This window comes from Lolium rigidum, chromosome 7 (genome assembly GCF_022539505.1).
Source record: "Lolium rigidum isolate FL_2022 chromosome 7, APGP_CSIRO_Lrig_0.1, whole genome shotgun sequence".
NCBI classification, from domain to species: domain Eukaryota; kingdom Viridiplantae; phylum Streptophyta; class Magnoliopsida; order Poales; family Poaceae; genus Lolium; species Lolium rigidum.
This window is the reverse complement of record NC_061514.1, coordinates 56,985,918-57,004,671: the sequence shown is the minus strand read 5'-3', so window position 1 is coordinate 57,004,671 and position 18,754 is coordinate 56,985,918. Positions and strand designations below refer to the sequence as shown.

The following is an 18,754-nucleotide window of genomic DNA, read 5'->3' as shown; positions in this document are numbered from 1 at the left end:
GCCGCTATCTTTGGGCGCCCACGATTGGCAGCGAGATCTTTCCCTTAGCCCACCCGCCTCCCTGCTGCCCACCTATACAGCGAGAAGGGGGCCTTTCAGATTTCTACATTGCTAAGCATTCACAAGTAGTCATTGTAGTCAGTCAGATTTTGAGTAGGCGTCAATGTAATTACGATTTTTCTCTCCTCTTCCTTCCACTGTGGTTAAACACGTCAGTTTCATATAACGCCTATCTAATGTCAAATCCTAGCCTATGCAATTCTCTTCATTGAATAGATCTCATCTAGGCACCCGCGTACCCTCCTCAGATACCATATTTATAGAGACTAGTTTAAAAATCTAATCCTACGTGTGTGCCCCTTGTATGGTACGTCATGGCCGTACCATCATTTGATATGCGAAGCCCACTACGTTCGCGTTTTGGTCAGGATCTGATGTACGGTCAAACAAGATGGATGGTCAGCGTGTCTTTGCGGGCTCGTGGCCCCGTAGTGAGGAGATAACGCGGTCAGCCGTCGGGCAACCGGCCGTTACATCACGTGCGGTGGTTTTAGGACAAACGCTTGCGTCGTGAGGAAAAACTAAGAATTTGGGGAAGTGAAGCACAACTAAGGACGAGGGACACAAATAAATCCCTAAAAACTATTGTGGTATTGAATATGTACTTATGCACTTTATCTCTTATTAAGTTGCTTGTTGTGCGATAACCATGTTTAAGGGCGCCATCAACTATTCTTTGTTGAATATCATGTGAGTTGCTATGCATGTCCGTCTTATGCGAAGTAGAGAGATCTACCACCTTCATGGTTGGAGCATGCATATTGTTAGAGAAGAACTTTGGGCCGCTAACTAAAGCCATGATTCATGGTGGAAGTTTCAGTTTGGACATATATCCTCAATCTCATATGAGAATAATAATTGTTGCCACATGCTTATGCATTAAAGAGGAGTCCATTATCTGTTGTCCATGTTGTCCAGGTATGGATGTCTAAGTTGAGAATAATCAAAAGCGAGAAATCCAAAATCGCGAGCTTTCTCCTTAGACACCTTTATACAGGCGGCATGGAGGTACCCCATTGTGACACTTGGTTAAAACATGTGCATTGCAAAGATCCAGGTAGTCCAAGCTAATTAGGACAAGGTGCGGGCACTATTAGTATACTATGCATGAGACTTGCAACTTGTAAGATATAATTTACATAACTCATATGCTTTATTACTACCGTTGACAAAATTGTTTCATGTTTTCAAAATAAAAGCTCTAGCACAAATATAGCAATCGATGCTTTCCTCTTTGAAGGACCATTCTCTTTACTTTTATGTTGAGTCAGTTCACCTATTTCTCTCCACCTCAAGAAGCAAACACTTGTGTGAACTGTGCATTGATTCCTACATACTTGCATATTGTACTTGTTATATTACTCTATGTTGACAATTATCCATGAGATATACATGTTACAAGTTGAAAGCAACCGCTGAAACTTAATCTTCCTTTGAGTTGCTTCAATACCTTTACTTTGATTTATTGCTTTATGAGTTAACTCTTATGCAAGACTTATTAATACTTGTCTTGAAGTACTATTCATGAAAAGTCTTTGCTTTATGATTCACTTGTTTACTCATGTCATTACCATTGTTTTGATCGTTGCATCCACTACATATGTTTACAAATAGTATGATCAAGGTTATGATGGCATATCACTTGAAAATTATCTTTGTTATCGTTTTACCACTCGGGACGAGCGAGGAACTAAACTAGGGATGCTTGATAATGCTTATGCATGTGTGTGTGTGCTGCTGTTGTCTCACAGTGATGCTCTAGCATGATTCATGCATGAATTTGCGATGTATTCATGTCTGGGTGGATTAATTATTGATGAACTGCTTATGCAGTGTTGATTAATTTCCTTGCTATGCATGGTTTGATATTTCTATGCTCAATTTGGAAATAATCCAAGTCTGAATCCATTACTGGATGATGATGACTTATTTTCTTGGTTAATTAGATGATTTTGTGTTTGATGTGACCTCAGTAGCCTTGCTACTGATTGGTTGCTCACACATTTGGCTAGTTCTTGTTGGCTGCTCACCTTTGCTTGCATAATAGGGAATCATAATTGATATGAAAGCCATTATGCTAGCCTGTGAAGAAATCTAGGGTTTTCTGATGGTTTAGTGGCTAGGGTTTTCACTAGGTGGTTCTTGGTAGGTGCTATTACTGGTAAACCTTCTACTGGTGCTATATGTGCATGTGTTCTTACTTGTGTGCACCTCTGTGCATCTATTCCCTCTTATATGCAGAAAATGGTGTCTGGATGGTTTTAGACTCTAGTAGCTCCTTTTTACTGCCAGTGATCCTTGGTCAACACCAAGTGATGATCACCCTTGAGCATCTGCTCAACCCATGACTGGTGTCATGCAGAAATGATGGATTGGATCCACTGGATCCTCTCCAGGTATCAAGTATACCTTGTTCCAGCTCCTAGATGGTTAAGATCAACTGCTGTTGAGCAGTTGCTTGATGTTCTTGTTACTTGTCCTTCTCCTCATAGCTCCTGATGATCTTGTTTATGTCCCCATGACTTCCGTTGAGTTTTGGGTTGGTGAATTTGAATAGATAAATGGGTTCAGTGGTTGTTGGTGTTGTTCTTGAGCAAGAACATGATGAACTCTTACTGTTCTTGGCTGGTTATTTGATGAATGGTGACCTGGTCGACTGATGTCTTGTTTCTAGGGTTTCTACCCTATTTATCTCTGCTGTGCTTCTCCTCTGGCTGTGACACACAAGCCTGGCTTGGCTTGTGACTCAGCTATGCTTGATGTGCTGTTGGTGGCTGATACGTCTCCGACGTATCGATAATTTCTTGTGTTCCATGCCACATTATTGATGATATCTACATGTTTTATGCACACTTTATGTCATATTCGTGCATTTTCTGGAACTAACCTATTAACAAGATGCCGAAGTGCCGATTCTTTGCTTCTCGCTATTTTTGGTTTCAGAAATCCTACTAACGAAATATTCTCGGAATTGGACGAAATCAACGCCCAGGGTCCTATTTTGCCACAAAGCTTCCAGAAGACCGAAGAGGAGACGAAGTGGGGCCACGAGGTGGCCAAACCCTAGGGCGGCGCGGCCTGGCCCTTGGCCGCGCCGACTCGTGGTGTGGGGCCCTCGTGTGACCCCCGACCTGCCCTTCCGCCTACTTAAAGCCTCCGTCGCGAAACCCCCGCATGCGAGAGCCACGATACGGAAAACCTTCCGCGAGACGCCGCCGCCGCTAATCCCATCTCGGGGATTCGGGAGATCGCCTCCGGCACCCCGCCGGAGAGGGGAATCATCTCCCGGAGGACTCTACGCCGCCATGGTCGCCTCCGGAGTGATGAGTGAGTAGTCTACCCCTGGACTATGGGTCCATAGCAGTAGCTAGATGGTTGTCTTCTCCCCATTGTGCTTAATTGTCTGGGTCTTGTGAGCTGCCGAACATGATCAAGATCATCTATCCGTAATTCTATATATTGCGTTTGCTTTGGGATCCGATGAATAGAGAATACTTGTTATGTTGATTATCAATTTATATCTATGTGTTGTTTATGATCTTGCATGCTCTCCGTTACTAGTAGATGCTGCGGCCAAGTAAATGCTTGTAACTCCAAGAGGGAGTATTTATGCTCGATAGTGGGTTCATGTCTCCGTGAATGCAGGGAAGTGACGAAATCTCTAAGATTATGGATGTGCTTGTTGCCACTAGGGATAAAACATTGGTGCTATGTTCGAGGATGTAGTTATCGATTACATTACGCGCAATACTTAATGCAATTGTCCGTTGTTAGCAACTTAATACTCGGAGGGGTTCGGATGATAACTTCGAAGGTGGACTTTTTAGGCATAGATGCATGTCTGGATAGCGGTCTATGTACTTTGTCGTAATGCCCAATTAAATCTCACTATACTCATCATAATATGTATGTGCATGGTCATGCCCTCTTTATTTGTCAATTGCCCAACTGTAATTTGTTCACCCAACATGCTTGTTTATCTTATGGGAGAGACACCTCTAGTGAACTGTGGACCCCGGTCCTATTCTTTACATCGCATACAATCTCATCGCAATACTTGTTTTACTCGTTTTCTCGCAAACAATCATCTTCCACACAATACGGTTAATCCTTTGTTACGGCAAGCCGGTGAGATTGACAACCTCACTGTTTCGTTGGGGCAAAGTACTTTGGTTGTGTTGTGCGGGTTCCACGTTGGCGCCGGAATCTCCGGTGTTGCGCCGCACTACATCCCGCCGCCATCAACCTTCAACGTGCTTCTTGACTCCTACTGGTTCGATTAAACCTTGGTTTCTTACTGAGGGAAACTTGCCGCTGTGCGCATCACACCTTCCTCTTGGGGTTCCCAACGGACGTGTCAACTACACGCATCAGTGGCACATCAGCTCCATGAGCTGTGTGACCACTTTGGTGAAACTTGAGCCCCTGTGGTGAGGCTCAGGTTTCGTCTGGTGTGACTTATCCTATGCTGTCCAAGTTTTGGACAAGCACAAGTGTCATTGATACTTGGTTTCACACCTGGCTTGTTACTGTCTTGCTTTTAACCCCCTGTATAGTGCTTTCTCTCTGTTTTGCAGGTTTCAAGGATGGATAGGATCTAGGTCAACTTCTTCCAAGACATTAGTTTCGGATTTTAGTATAGATTCAAATTCATGTAATCTTCTTTTTATTTGGCTTTTTATTCATCCAATTCTTGTATAAAGAATAATGTAAAGATATTGTATGTGTGTATGAATATCAATAAAGCTCAAATTTTCGTTATGAGCTCAATTTACATTTATATCATTTACTTATCAATGATGTGTATTTTATATTGCAATTTGAAATTCAAAATGTTTTGAATTATGAAATGCATTTCAATTATGAAGTGTATTTGAATTATGAATTCATATTTCATATTCTATATTGTTTATCTTTTACCTTTTTAGTTTTAAATTCAATATGACTTGTCAAATCAAAATCAACTCGCAAATACACAAGTTACAAAAGAGATCATGTCGAAATTCTTAACTCACCTTGCCTAACCCTAATTGCAATTGAGAGAGAACCTCGATCTCTCTTAGGTTTAGTTGCAATAAAGCGCGAAAATTTCCCTCGTTTTGCGATGAAATGCACATCCCAATTCTAAATCTACCCTTCGATGTTCCTATGTTCTGGGTTATTACACTTGTCCTCCTCCAACTCTTCCTCGGCAGGCCAGCGCGATCGACGCCATCCTCGTCGGACCACGCCGCGCCCTACACCGTCCCCAAGCGCGAGGTAAAGGAGGAGCCGGAGTTCGCGACACCGCCCGTCAATCCGAGGTGCGGCGGCAACGGCAACAACAAAGGCGCGACGGTGGCGCCCTCCTCATCCCGAAGCCGGAGGTGAAGGAGGAGGAGCAGGACGACGAGACAGCCGGGAAGGCGGCGCTGCTGCCGGAGTACGAGCGGCAACATCAACTCATCGCGAGCAGCGACGACCCCGAGGACTGCCCAGGGCTGCACGCGGCGTTCGCGGCGTCGCTGAACGACAAGGACGCCTGGAGGGGCGACCTCGATAGGGCGATCGCCATGTCCATCCGCGACACCGGCAAGCCACCCGTGGACCTCACCGATGACGGCGAGGCTGGGCCAAGCGGCCTAGTGAAGGACGAGCCCGTCGATAAGTCCGACGAGCGCGTCAAGCACGACATGTACATTCCACCAGTACTACGACGCCTCTAGCCGCCGCAAGTACTTCTAGATTAGGATTTAGTTTAAATTTAATCGAATTTCGTTCGAATCTATGTAATATATAGCAAATTTGAATGAATTCGCTCGAATTGTGAATTTCTGAAATTTTGTTTGGGGAACTTGGCTGGGGAGCGACGTCCCCAAACACGATACGAACAAAACACGTCTCTTAAACGCTGGATCTAACGGTGTTTGGGGACATTTTGGGGACGCGGCTGGAGATGCCGTTAGCTCCCAGCTTTCGGCACTGTGGTTGCATTTTACCTTTTTTTTGAAAAGAAAACCACTGGCTACAATTCCGTAGAGCCCGGCGGATGTAGAGAAGAGGGAGAAGGTTACGGACGGGGACAAGAAAGAACGGACGGCGGCGCGGGGTCCCGGGTCCATCGGATCGAGTGCCCTGCCCCTTCCCCTGGGCACCCGGCGCAACCACGGCGCGCGTCCCCCGCGGCTCCCTCCCCATCCTCCCCTCCTCACGTTCCCTCTCACTACTTCACTCGCTCGCTCCCCGCGATTCCCACCGTCCCATCATGCCTTGCCTCCCCACCTCCGCTGCCATGTCGCTGCCCTCCGTCCGCCTCCCGCTGCGCCCGTCCCCTCCCGCGACAACCACGCCGCTCTCCCGCCGCGGCCCCGTCCTCCGCTCCCTCGCGCCGCCGTCCCCCGCCCTCGCCCTCGCCCTCCTCAACCCCCTCGTCTCCGCGGCGCCCGCGTCCAGCTCCTACCGCTCCGCGCTCCTCCTCCACCGCCGCCGCCGGCACGCGCTGCCCGACGCCACCGAGGCTGTGACAATCACCCCCGCACCGATCCCCAAGGTCTGCTTCGCTCTCCTCCTCCCGACATTCTTAGCCGCTGTCCGAATATCTGACGATATTTCGATTCGCGGTGGTGTCCGTTGCCGCGCAGGTCACGAAGCAGTACCAGGAATGGGACTCCCTGACGGCCAAGTTCGCCGGCGGGGCCAACCTGCCCTTCCTGCTCCTCCAGCTCCCGCAGATCATCCTCAACTCCCGCAACCTGCTCGCCGGCAACAAGGCCGCCCTCTTCGCCGTCCCCTGGCTCGTACGCCCCCACCTCCCCTCTCACACTTCCCATCCCCAGTTCCTTATCATGCTCTGATGGCGAGCATTGGCTGCCTGCTTCCTTCAGGGGATGCTCACGGGCCTGCTAGGCAACCTGTCGCTCATGTCCTACTTCGCCAAGAAGAGGGAGACGGAGGCCGTCATCGTGCAGACGCTCGGCAGCATCTCCACCTACGTCGTCATCGTCCAGCTCGCCATGGCAGAGTCCATGCCCATGCCGCAGTTCCTGGCCACTTCCGCTGTTGTGGCAGCGGGCCTTCTCCTCAACCTGCTCAACTACCTTGGCTGGCTCCCCGGAACCCTCTGGCAGCTCTGGGAGGATTTCATGACAATCGGTGGCCTCGCCGTGCTCCCTCAGGTCACAATTACTGCTCATCTTGCAATGTTGATGCTAATGCTATGCCGTCCAATGTTGATCTTAGATATGATTAATGTATCTCCTCTCCCTCTCTCTCACAATGTGAATTCAAAATGCAGGTCATGTGGTCAACATTTGTTCCCTTCATCCCCAATAGCGTGCTGCCTGGCATTATCTGTGGCTCTCTGGCTGTTGCTGCTGTTGTCATGGTATGATGCTTCCTCTTGTAGTCTTGTTTAAGCTTTGTAGTGAACCATCTAAATCTCTCGAAGAAAACTAGAAAATGTAGAAAATCTATGTTGTACTGCACCAATATGCAATGTAACTATAGACAATCTTTCATAACTCGCAAGACTTTGAATAGTAGCCCATGCTAATTCTAGGTTGTAAATTAGCCCGTGGATTTAAGAAAGACAAAATAGTTGCGCGGATAATAATCGAATCCATATTAGTAATCAGGATAGAGTTCTTATTACAAACGTTTTATATTCTTTGTAGCGTGGTAGGTTTGTTTCTCCTTTAGCATAGTAAGTATGCATGTGTGGCTGTGCTCTGTTACCATCTCAATGCCTGGAGGAAAACTAAAAAAAGCACTATAAGATCTAAGTTGTACTGCACCAATAGGTAATTATAGACAAATCTTCCATCACTTGCATGACTTTTGCTAGTAGCCCATGCCAATTTTAGGCGGTAAAGTAGCCTCTGAATTTAAGAACGACTTTCTGCAAATATAGATGTATTGATAATAATTCCAGTTCCATATTAGGAATCTGGACAGAGTTCTTATTTCAGGCATTTTATATTGTTTGTACCTGGTAGGTTTTTTCCCTCTTTTTTAGCGCAGTACAAATCTGACCAATGATTCTTTACTTAGTAGTAGTTCAATCTATTTAAATCTGTCTTTTAGGTCCACTTGCTTCATCAGGAAAACTTGTTCGATAGAATTTATTTTACTTCTTAATATTATAGGTATCTTTCCCCCAGTGACCATTAAAAAAATCTAGGTATAAGGCTGTACATTGTATTTACTCTGCTCTATCCTTTCTGTTTCTGTTCACATGCCTTTATAATAGATCGTTCGTGCTGATTAATCAATCTAGGGCTAAAAGTAGATTGTCTTCTCAATTTCTCATGACACCATATCTTTTTTAATACATTTGTCCTAGCTTATATTAGCTCTTGATTTGCTGGTGCATTCAATTCAGGCCAGGATGGGCAAGCTTTCCGAGGGAGGGACTAAGCTTGTGGGATCATTGTCTGGTTGGACTGCCACACTTCTATTCATGTGGATGCCAGTTGCACAAATGGTATTCAAATTTTTACACTTGCAGCATTCGAAACTTGAGAATTTAGAATCACCTAACACGAGACATTCACTTATAATTTGTTTGGTGGGTTGTGCAGTGGACAAACTACCTCAACCCAAGTAACATCGAAGGGTTATCATCTTTCTCAATGTTGCTTGCAATGATTGGAAATGGACTTATGATTCCTCGTGCTGTATTTATCAGAGATCTAATGTGGTATTATATATTTCAGCCGCCTCTTTTCAAAATTTGAGCACAACTATATGAGAATCTAAGAAGAAAATTGTTTTTTCATGTGACGAGTCAACTCACAACTTCCTTTTCTACTCTGATGCCACAGAAACAATCATTTTATTCCTAATCAGCATTTTAAGTGTTTTGCATGCGTACACATGGAAAAGAGATTTGCTTAGCTTATAGATTATTAAGCTTCATGCACTAACCAACTATTCCAAAAGACCGATCTAATGGAAAGAGGTAGGCAGTCCACTTATAGTTTAACATCCCCCCTCACGTGTGACGCGGCGGAGACAAGTCAACACGTGTAAACAAAGGCGTATGGCCCTAGAAGCCAGTACGTAGACAAGAGGGGGGGTAACAGCAATTTATATAATAAATTGTGAAAACCAGGACTCGAACTCAAGACCCTGGCTCTGATACCATATTAAGCTTCATGCACTAACCAACTATTCCAAAAGACCGATCTAATGGAAAGAGGTAGGCAGTCCACTTATAGTTTAACATAGATTAATCAGATTTGGCATTGTGAACTGGAGTAATGCTAAAGTATCTGAAGCAGGACTCCAATGGTCCAATCAGTAGTGAAATATGTTTCGTCATGTTGTTGAGGTCTTACTGTCTTATGACATAGTATACTCCTGAAAAATGTCTACTATAAGAGAGATAATTTTTATTTATTTGTTGTGGCAAATAGAGTAGATGAGGTTGTATGGCAAGATTGCCAACCTAATTATTTTCTGTCTATGAGGCTGTACCAAAATCATCCAATAAGATTTTTTTTCATTTACATCCTCATACAATTACCTCACCGACATAGGTTGGATATTTTTCATTCATGTCTAACCTAATTTTCATTCTCGTGAAGTGTCATCTGAAAAGCAAATAACATGACACTGTCAGAGTTTGAGTGTAGTTTTATATGGGTGTTTTTTCCCATAGTCAACAAAATGTGGGTTGCATATGTTGTGTCAGTGTTCCTCTATGACCTCTCTCAATCTCGTTTCTTTTAATCCATTAGGTTCACTGGTTCTATTTGGGCATCTATCCTACAAGGTTGGGGTAACTTGGCCTGCATGTACTGGTATGTTTTTGCTGCAGCTATGACAGCCCTGACTTGTTACTAATAGCTGTTTTTTAGAAACATTTCTTCTCCAAGACGATTAACCCCTGAATTGTTTCCAATTCCAGCTGCGACAGCATCAGCAGAGAATTTTTCTTCGCAACAACATTTGGATTGTTTCTATGGCTAGGTTATCTTCCTACTCATCTCTAATTAATCTGTTACTTTCCTAGTGGAGTTTCAGTCAAAAATAAAAATGTCTTCACCCCAACCATTCCTCCGTATTCAGAGGAGCGAAGACCACACCTATATTTCTTTAATGAACTGCCACTCTTCAGAATTAGTCTCCTAACTGTGAAAATCACCTTGCTTGCTCAGGTTTCACCTTCTGGAGAGATACCGGCGCCTACGGCAACAGCTCACCTGTGACATCTCTGAAGGAGCTGATCTTCGGAAAGTGAAGACCATTTCTTGCAAGCACTTGAAGCAGCTGACTATTCAGGTGTAGGAAGCTCTCCTGCAATAATTACTTCCCGGTGACCTGGCAAGATCCGAGCCGTGGTAAAAATCTTGGTAGACATAGATAGAGGTGAAAGAAACGCTGTGGCCGACAACCCTGACGAACTGAAGGCTGTGGTGAAACGAGAGTGCCCGCCCCCACAGCTCGCAGAAAGCGCCATGGAAGTTTCACGTGGCAACAGAAGCTACCGTGTGACCACTGGCGGCCAGCTTGCGCATCCGGCAGAAAGGGTACAGTGCAGGAGTAGATCTATTCGTTGTAAGAAAAAGTTTGTGTTTCTTCTACATATACTATATTGAATAATGTTATCAGCTCATGCTGGAATGCAAATATATGCAAGAACTGGAGGTTGTCCAACAAGTGCGTCCTGGTGTTTCTTGTTTTTCTCCTGGTGCTGAATAATCTTGTACAGAGAAAAGGCAGGAATATCAACTCTTCTTGGATCCTTGGTGATGGAATGGAAGGCCAGTGGGGTGGGCGGCAGCGGGCCCGGTCCAGTCCGGTCCAGTCAAGTCCAGCCTAATAAAAAAATCAGTAAACCATGATTAAACCACTGTGGAGGTGGACGGAGGGACAGCTAGTGTGAACGGGATGGGCCCATCTTCCTCTCCGAGCGCAGAGTGAGGCGTGTGAATGGGCAGAAAAGTAAGAAATGGCAGGCAGCTGCAGCAGCAGCATCCACCGGCGAGACGCGAAGAAAAGCGACGCGAGGCCACGGGCCAGAAGGGTCGCGTGGCAGAGCAAGCAAGCCAATCGAGCAACGCGGAGAGAGCGAGGAACGCGGTGCACCGCCGCGCCGCGGGCGCGCTGGGGATTGCCTGTCGATAGGCGCGCGGCGGCGCCGGGGAGCGAGGGGGCGGCGGGACGATGGAGGCGGGCGGAGGGTTCAGGGACGAGAGGGTGCCGCAGTGGGGCGCGCAGGAGACGCGGGAGCTCATCGCGGCGCGCGGGGAGCTGGAGCGGGAGGCCGCCGCGTCCACGGGCCGCAGCGCCAAGACGCTGTGGGAGGCGGTGGCGGACGCGCTACGGGCGCGCGGGTACCGCCGCACCGCCGACCAGTGCAAGTGCAAGTGGAAGAATCTCGTCAACCGCTACAAGGTACTCTCTATACCCTGCCTGCCTCTCCCCTGCCTCCACCTTTGCTAGGATAACCACTGTCTTCTGAATTATCTGAAAAACGATTCCTCACGTGTTGCCCTTATGTTAATGGAAATTTCCAACGCATGGCCGGCTACCATATTTAGGCTCTGGGTCACCAAATGGGGAGCAATGTTCCATTTGCTATTTAAATGGCAATACCATTCCAACCAAGGAAGGAAGAGCCTTTGGTCGTAATCTAATCATCTGTTTTAGGCATTTGATGTTTTCTCACAACTGAAAGAACTAGTGTCCATATCCCAGGAATAATCTAGTTATGCAATGGAACGGGGGGCAACCCCTATTTGTCTGTAAAACAATAATCTAGACTGCACTTTGATATCATGATTTGGGAAATGATGTGTTCAATGGAAAATGTTTAAAGTGTTACAGATATTTCGTAGAAACATGGAGCTCAAAATTAAGAAATATATGCCGGTCTAATGCCGTTTTCTGTAATGCTAGATATTGAAGGTAGTTTCGTTTCTGATCTTTTCCACCATGGCCCAGTTCAAGCTTTCCATGTCCTTCTTACTGATATGCTCTAGTGCTAGAAGTGATGCCTTTGTGAGTCTATTCCACTTTGTTGTAATTTGGGGTAAAAGCTAATCCAACATGAGACAACTGTTCTGTTTGAGGCTAATTAAAGGAAGTTTCAACTATAAGGGGAATGGATAATGGCTCCTGATAGAAAGGGGAAAACTTGTCAGCTCAGGTGAATATGGTGTCATGTGTGATAGTAAAGTGCAAAGGAAAGTGAAGGTGGAATCAATCTGCTTTAAGGGAAAGCTCAGTGGCAAACCATCCAGAATTGGAGGTTGAATAGATATGTTTATTTCTATTTCTACAACGGAATAGGAAGTTCCTTCAGAAAAGGATACTAACATTTTCTTTGGGTTCACACTGGACTCTTATCATATATGACTCTACCTGATAAACTGCAATGGTAGTGGCTATGTATGTGACATTTTCCATGCTTTACTTTAAAAAGTAAACTGAGTGTTGTTCAAAATAGGGGATAAAATTAGGATAACAAAAGGTTTGGCATCTCACAGAGAGGGATAATGAAGTTAAACTCTGGCAGGAAATGGTGTGGTATTTCAGATGGTTTAATTGGGTTTAGTGAGAGAATTAGGGAAAATATGTCTATCTGGTCACAAGAATGTACAGGACTTAAACTTCCAGGTAGAAATTTTGATGTTAGGTTTAGAATGACCCTGCTGTTGGGTTTGTTTGGGTGATGGGACCAATTTCAAGCTTCCAGGTAGAAATGTTCCTGAACACTTATACAAATAAATTTACTCCAAAATGGCGCCTAAATTGTTTCATTATATCTTTGTAGTGATGGCAATCCACTGTATCATCTTGTGTCGGCAACTTTACTGATATAAGTTTGCTTAGAGATCGCCGGATGTATAGTAACTTTCATTGTTTAGTTTATGGGGCAGTAACTCATTCTGTTTCTCACCAGGGGAAAGAAACATCTGATCCAGAAAATGGTAGACACTGCCCCTTCTTCGAAGAATTACATGCAGTCTTCACTGAACGTGCTAGAAACATGCAACGGCAACTCCTTCAGTCTGAATCAGGAGCTTCAGTTAAAAAGAAACTAAAGAGGCCTAGCGGTGACCGGTCACCTGGGGAGTCTGATGACGAAGAAGATGATGCTGAAGCAACCGAGGACGAGAAACCCATGAGAAGCAAAAAGCGGAATGCTGGCGGTGATAAGGGGCAACAATCGCAACGAACGGCGGAGAACTCAAGGGCGGGCAGTTCAAGCATCCACGATCTGTTGCAGGATTTCCTGGTGCAGCAACAACACATGGATATGCAGTGGCACGAGACGATGGAGCGGCGTGCCCAGGAGCGGCTCGTTTTCGAACAGGAATGGAGGCAGTCGATGCGGAAGCTTGAGCAGGAGCGGCTGGTGCTGGAGCATGAGTGGATACAGAGAGAGGAACAGCGGAGGATGAGGGAAGAAGCAAGAGCTCAGAAAAGGGATTCGCTCATGACCGCCCTGCTGAACAAACTTTTGCATGAAGATCTGTAGAAGGCGCGTTGCGCTTCTTTGTCAGCGGATAGATAATGTACTAGACACCATTTTTTTCTCACCGTGTTTCATCGATTCTTTTTAGCTCTTGCAGATGTTGTTGTCCAGAAGAAATGATTCTTGTAGCATTAGAGGATTCTTTTCCGATATTTTTGTGAGCCAAGTAATCTTAATTTATCGATTAGTCTTGTAAGTATCAGACGTGATATAGGTGATCTACTCATCTGTGCGATTTTCAGAGATTTTAGAGTTTCAGGCTTTCAGCCAGCAGTCCTTGCATGAAAATCGTGATGTTCCAGCGTCTTCATGGCGTGGTACCTTATGTTGCTGCTACTGCAGTGGTGAATTTGTGTTGTGGACAGCATGTTACATGTAGCTAAATGTGGGGTTTTAAACACATAAATTCCTTTCTATTCTCTTGTTGAAGCTTTAACATAAACTTGGAACACCTGAATTTCGAAAGCAGACATTTCCAGTTATCGTAGGAATCACTGCAAAAGTGCACTTCCAAACGAGTTGTAGATACAGGTTTGGCTGGGTTCAGGCTTGAGAGCCGCAGGTTCTTCCACTTGATACGTTCTACTAGGCCAGGCCACTGGATAAGCCCACCGGCGGCGGCAGGCTGATCGGCGATGGAGGGGAAGCCGCTCCATCTCCTCCTCCCCAACCCTCGCCGCTCATTCCCCGGCCACCTCCCCAACAATCCCAACCATCACCTCCCCGCGTCCCGCCTCCGCTTCTGCCTCCGCCACCGCAAGCCGAAGGCGAAGCAGCTCGCCGTCTCCCGGCAGCATCCGTCGCCGCGCGACAGCCAATTGGGCACGCCCGGCCGCGGAGGCTGGGATTTGGCGCGGAGCGCCTCCGCGGCTGCCCTGGCGCTCCATCTGGCCGTCTGCTCCCTCCTCATCCTTTCCCCCACCTCCGCACGCGCCTGCGTCCACCCACCTCCTCCCGCCGCCGCCGCCGTGGAGGCAAAGGAGGAGGAGGACGACGACGAGGAGTGGGAGGCGGCGCTGCAGCAGTGGAAGTCCAAGACCTACGCGCTCTCCGTGCCCCTCCGGGTCGTCGCGCTCCGCGGCTCCTTCCCTCCCACATGGATCAAGGTCTGGCCCTTCCTCCTCGCTACAGGCAAAACATTTCCTTCACTTATACACCAGTTGCTTTGCCTACTATCTGAGAGATGACGAGTTGAACAGCAAGGTAGCATGGAATGGTGTGAGCTGATTTTGGTTTGGTGTTTGTAGGATTTCGTTGAAGTACAGGGAAAGAGGCTCAAGTTCAGCCCCGAGTTCCGCCCTAGCATTGACGCCCTCTTCTCCGAGCTGTCGCAGTGTGTGGACAAAGGTCAAGTTCAGCCGAAATCCGCCATGGCGGCTGATGTAGTTTCGATCGGGGACTCTTGGCTCGGCTACGCCATCCGTAAGGGACTGGTAGAACCTATCAAGAATGCTGAAGAACAGGATTGGTATAAGAGCCTAAGTGACAGATGGAAGGTGAGAATTGACAGTTGAAGCCTCCCTTCTCTATTAACAGTTCCGATAGTTCGCTGGCCCCTGTCGTTAATCTCGCACTGCTTGTATGCTGTGATAATACATGCTGACGGCTTAAAACTGTCTACTCCGATCATGCTCATTTATAAGAAAAATATTCTATCATGTGGATTGCAATGGCACGTAGGTCTCTCTTTTCACTGGATGCTAGTGCAATATTCTTAACTGGAATAACATCTGCAATGCCCATTATTTTCTAAGGTCATGCTCATTTTCTTCTAGAAATATTATATTCGTGAAGTGTAAATATTGATGTACTCCTCTGGAACATGTGAACTGAAGTAGTCAATCCAAGTGAAGATGTCTCAAGGTGTAGCTTCCATTTTCATTATAGTCTATCAGGTTCATTTGTGCAGGAACCAGAATGGAGAGGCGGATTCTAATGGCTCAGTATGGGGTGTTCCATACAGATGGGGCACTGTGGTCATTGCTTACAAGAAAAACAAATTTAAGCAGCACAACTTGAAGCCAATACAGGTAAACTTTTTCCTTCTGAGAACATGTAAAATTATGCTGAAGATACAAGGTCAACTATACAGTAGTTTAAGTTTTTTTCTTAAAACATGTACTTTGGCGTTAATGAAAAGATGTAACATAGTACCGAAACATGCCTTTTGGTAGTATTGATTAAGGTTGACTATCTTGTGGTTTATATTCTCTTTGTGAGTAAACACACATATATAGATGGCATTGTGCTGCCAGACATCAACGTGATCACCTGTTAGGTACTTGGTTTTACTTACTCATATGGATGTACTATCTTTAGGATTGGGAGGATTTGTGGAGGCCTGAACTTGCCGGGAAGATTTCAATGATTGATTCTCCTAGAGAGGTCATTGGTGCAGTTCTTAAACAGTTGGGATCATCATATAACACGATTGACATGGAAACCGAAGTTAGTGGTGGTAGAGAAGCAGTCTTAAACAGCTTTACACAGCTACAGAAGCAGGTTTGCACCAAATGACTCATCTTCTCTGTATATTTCTTGCATTCCATCTGACGATAGCGCAAAATGATTTTGCGAAAAATACAACATGCACCTTGTATATCAGGAACAACAAGAAAAAAGTCTTGAATTATAATGTGTTGCGTTGAATTTAATTTTAGTCTTTTTTCTGTAGGTCCAGCTATTTGACAGCATGAACTATCTCAAATCGTTTGGAGTTGGGGATGTTTGGGTCACAGTGGGCTGGAGCAGTGATGTCATCCCTGCTGCAAAGCGAATGTCTAATGTTGCTATTGTTGTTCCAAAGTCAGGCAGTAGCCTCTGGGCTGATCTATGGGTACGTTACGATTTTCTCACGCTTAATTTAATTACTATGTGACTGAATCCATGAGTATATATGCCGTTGCTTCCTTGTGATATGAGACTAGTGTCTTATTAGCTGTGTTGGTCTTATGCACCACAGGCGATACCTTGTGCGACAGGATTTCAGACTGACCGAATTGGTGGCAGAACTAGAGGCCCATCTCCACTCATCCACCAGTGGTTTGATTTCTGCTTGCAGAGTGCCAGAAGCTTACCCTTTCGCCAAGAGATCATCCCAGGAGCATCGCCGCTGTTCCTCGAGAACCCAGCACCAGAGGTTCCTCAAGATATAAACAAGAAAAAACCAAAGCTGGAAAGTAATCTTGTCAGGGGAGTACCTCCCCCTGAAATCCTAGAAAAATGCGAGTTCTTAGAACCTCTCTCGGACAAAGCATTGGGTGACTACCAGTGGCTGATGTCGAGAGTGCAGAGACCACGAGGCGGTCTGCTTGGAAACGTTCTGCAGAAGATATCATCTGTTCTAGGCGTTAAATTGAGATTTTAGAGCACACACCTATGATTATGAATTTCAGCATTTTTTGAGACGACCACTAACTAACCAATAGGTCATGCATAGGATCCAGTGCTTATAGTACTAAAAACCTCTCGCTGGAAACTTGATATAAACTAACTCTGAGATTTGGATGACAAATGCTGCTGTGGATCATCTCGGCAAGTTTCTCGTTTAGTAAAGGAACAAAGTACGAATTGAGTGGAACATTTGGGTTATTTAGGAGTTTTTTTGAGAATTTTCCGATGAAAACATTCTCTTACAAACCAAGTTGCCCATTTTACATTAAGGCATTGGAACTAAAACCTAGAACACCCAAACGGTTAGTTAACTCCTTGTTGTTTTTTTATTGATCAGTCAAAACTTCATGCAAGTGCAAGATGTACTCTCATCATGCTTTGGCACACACACTTGCCAATTATGAAGAATAATGGAGGGCCAAAAGGGCGAGAAGCAGGAACAACCCACACTTTTCACTCTTTTTTGTAGCAACCATCATAGTAACTTATAACTAAAATAACTCCATGATTTACATTGTTCACATAAATGTTCTTACAAATCATTAACTGGCCATAAGCGCATTATTTAAGCTCGAAAAAATAAACCCACAGCCACCAACGATTCTTGAAGCGCCAAATGTACTCTAAACATGTATCGATCCAACTCGATATGCACATGTAGAATCCGTTTCTTAAATTACCAACTCTGAAATCCCGTTGTTGGAAGTGGCATGTAGTCTAACTCTAAGATTTGGACGACAAATGAGGCGGACCTTCTCGGCCACTTCAATTATTGGAGGAGGTCGACCATGGTAAGTCATACTGTATTAATATCCACATTTTTTAGCTTTGTTGCACTACATCTGGATAGTAGCAGCTTTAGGAATTGCACCTCGTGGTCTGCTCCTGTGAATGAATTAATCTCTATCTCTTCAAGTGAATCGAGGGTAAAATTGCCTGCCCCATGACTCTCCGTCAACTGGCAGGGACAAGGGAACCGGCATAGGTTTATCTGATCAAAATATAAAATTAGTAAGAGTATATTTTTAAACAAAATAGAATAGGAAGATTGAAATACGTACTAGTGCCAAGCCAGCTCGAAAACATATAAAGGGAATAAAAAATTGATATCATGGTTTCTGCACAGAATTTTGTGACAGGGAATATATATATATTGTTCCGTCAGTGTTTTCTTGGGCATGCTACTACCAGCTAATAGTTTTGCTGCAGCCAGATAGGTTGCCTCTAGAAACTGCTTTTTTCAGCAGACTAGTTGAATGCCCGTGCGTTGCTACGGAGCATACATATTCTAATACTGTTAAGCATGTAGAATTCTCGTGCATATCAATCATCATTGTCCAAATTTTGAGCAGAGATCTATTGGCATGTACTGTAATCAACACCGGCCTAAGTCAACAACCTAACAATATAAATGTGATCACATAAGATTTATTTTTATACCAGCCAACTGTTCAAACAAAATACACATATCTTTCATAGGCAACAATCAAACTCAATTTCAACAAAACATACTCTATTGACTTGAACTTCATCGGTGGGATGCTCTCCCTGGATGCCTGTTGGCATGAACTCTCAGTAGAAGGAGCGTGTGGTTAGATGATGTCGTAGTGATCACCTCATTACCAGTGTGAAGCAAGGTCACATTCAGAAATCTAGGACCAATGTAAATATTATCTTCGGCACATCCTACTCCATAGAGTTCGTTTGAGGAGTACTTTAAGCTCTCTGACCATGTCCACTCATAATGCGTAGATCTTCTGTGAAATCTCTTCCATACTGGATCTAGAAGTTAGACTAAAGTGAACCTTTTTTAATAGAAGAAATTGGCCCATGTGT

The 18,754-nt window shown here is 45.1% G+C and overlaps 3 protein-coding genes across 3 annotated transcripts; all 3 read left to right on the top strand.

Annotated features, from left to right (window-relative positions):
* Window positions 1-6,289: 6,289 nt before the first annotated feature.
* On the top strand, window positions 6,290-10,645 carry LOC124670593 (maltose excess protein 1-like, chloroplastic). Its single transcript, XM_047207077.1, has 9 exons — window positions 6,290-6,589; window positions 6,681-6,836; window positions 6,924-7,214; window positions 7,334-7,423; window positions 8,420-8,521; window positions 8,619-8,737; window positions 9,780-9,842; window positions 9,950-10,011; window positions 10,200-10,645. The coding sequence occupies exons 1-9, from the start codon at window positions 6,305-6,307 to the stop codon at window positions 10,280-10,282; spliced, it is 1,251 nt and encodes a 416-aa protein (XP_047063033.1). The 5' UTR covers window positions 6,290-6,304; the 3' UTR covers window positions 10,283-10,645.
* A 563-nt stretch (window positions 10,646-11,208) lies between these two features.
* LOC124670594 (trihelix transcription factor GT-3b-like) lies at window positions 11,209-13,721 on the top strand. Its single transcript, XM_047207078.1, has 2 exons — window positions 11,209-11,439; window positions 12,950-13,721. Exons 1-2 carry the CDS (start codon window positions 11,209-11,211, stop codon window positions 13,526-13,528), a joined length of 810 nt encoding a protein of 269 aa, XP_047063034.1. The 3' UTR covers window positions 13,529-13,721.
* Window positions 13,722-14,102: 381 nt separating this feature from the next.
* LOC124670591 lies at window positions 14,103-17,105 on the top strand. Its single transcript, XM_047207076.1, has 6 exons — window positions 14,103-14,631; window positions 14,773-15,021; window positions 15,421-15,555; window positions 15,845-16,027; window positions 16,200-16,361; window positions 16,488-17,105. The coding sequence occupies exons 1-6, from the start codon at window positions 14,161-14,163 to the stop codon at window positions 16,890-16,892; spliced, it is 1,605 nt and encodes a 534-aa protein (XP_047063032.1). The 5' UTR covers window positions 14,103-14,160; the 3' UTR covers window positions 16,893-17,105.
* The last annotated feature ends 1,649 nt before the right edge of the window (window positions 17,106-18,754 follow it).

Bases quoted from the DNA above. Each gene is read 5' to 3' on its own strand.
- LOC124670594 (XM_047207078.1), top strand. From the start codon at position 11,209: ATGGAGGCGGGCGGAGGGTTCAGGGACGAGAGGGTGCCGCAGTGGGGC. The intron at 11,440-12,949 runs GTACTCTCTATA...GTTTCTCACCAG, and splicing joins ATCTCGTCAACCGCTACAAG to GGGAAAGAAACATCTGATCC.
- LOC124670593 (XM_047207077.1), top strand. From the start codon at position 6,305: ATGCCTTGCCTCCCCACCTCCGCTGCCATGTCGCTGCCCTCCGTCCGC. The intron at 7,215-7,333 runs GTCACAATTACT...TTCAAAATGCAG, and splicing joins GCCTCGCCGTGCTCCCTCAG to GTCATGTGGTCAACATTTGT. The intron at 8,522-8,618 runs GTATTCAAATTT...TGGGTTGTGCAG, and splicing joins GGATGCCAGTTGCACAAATG to TGGACAAACTACCTCAACCC.
- LOC124670591 (XM_047207076.1), top strand. From the start codon at position 14,161: ATGGAGGGGAAGCCGCTCCATCTCCTCCTCCCCAACCCTCGCCGCTCA. The intron at 15,022-15,420 runs GTGAGAATTGAC...ATAGTCTATCAG, and splicing joins GCCTAAGTGACAGATGGAAG to GTTCATTTGTGCAGGAACCA. The intron at 16,362-16,487 runs GTACGTTACGAT...TATGCACCACAG, and splicing joins GCCTCTGGGCTGATCTATGG to GCGATACCTTGTGCGACAGG.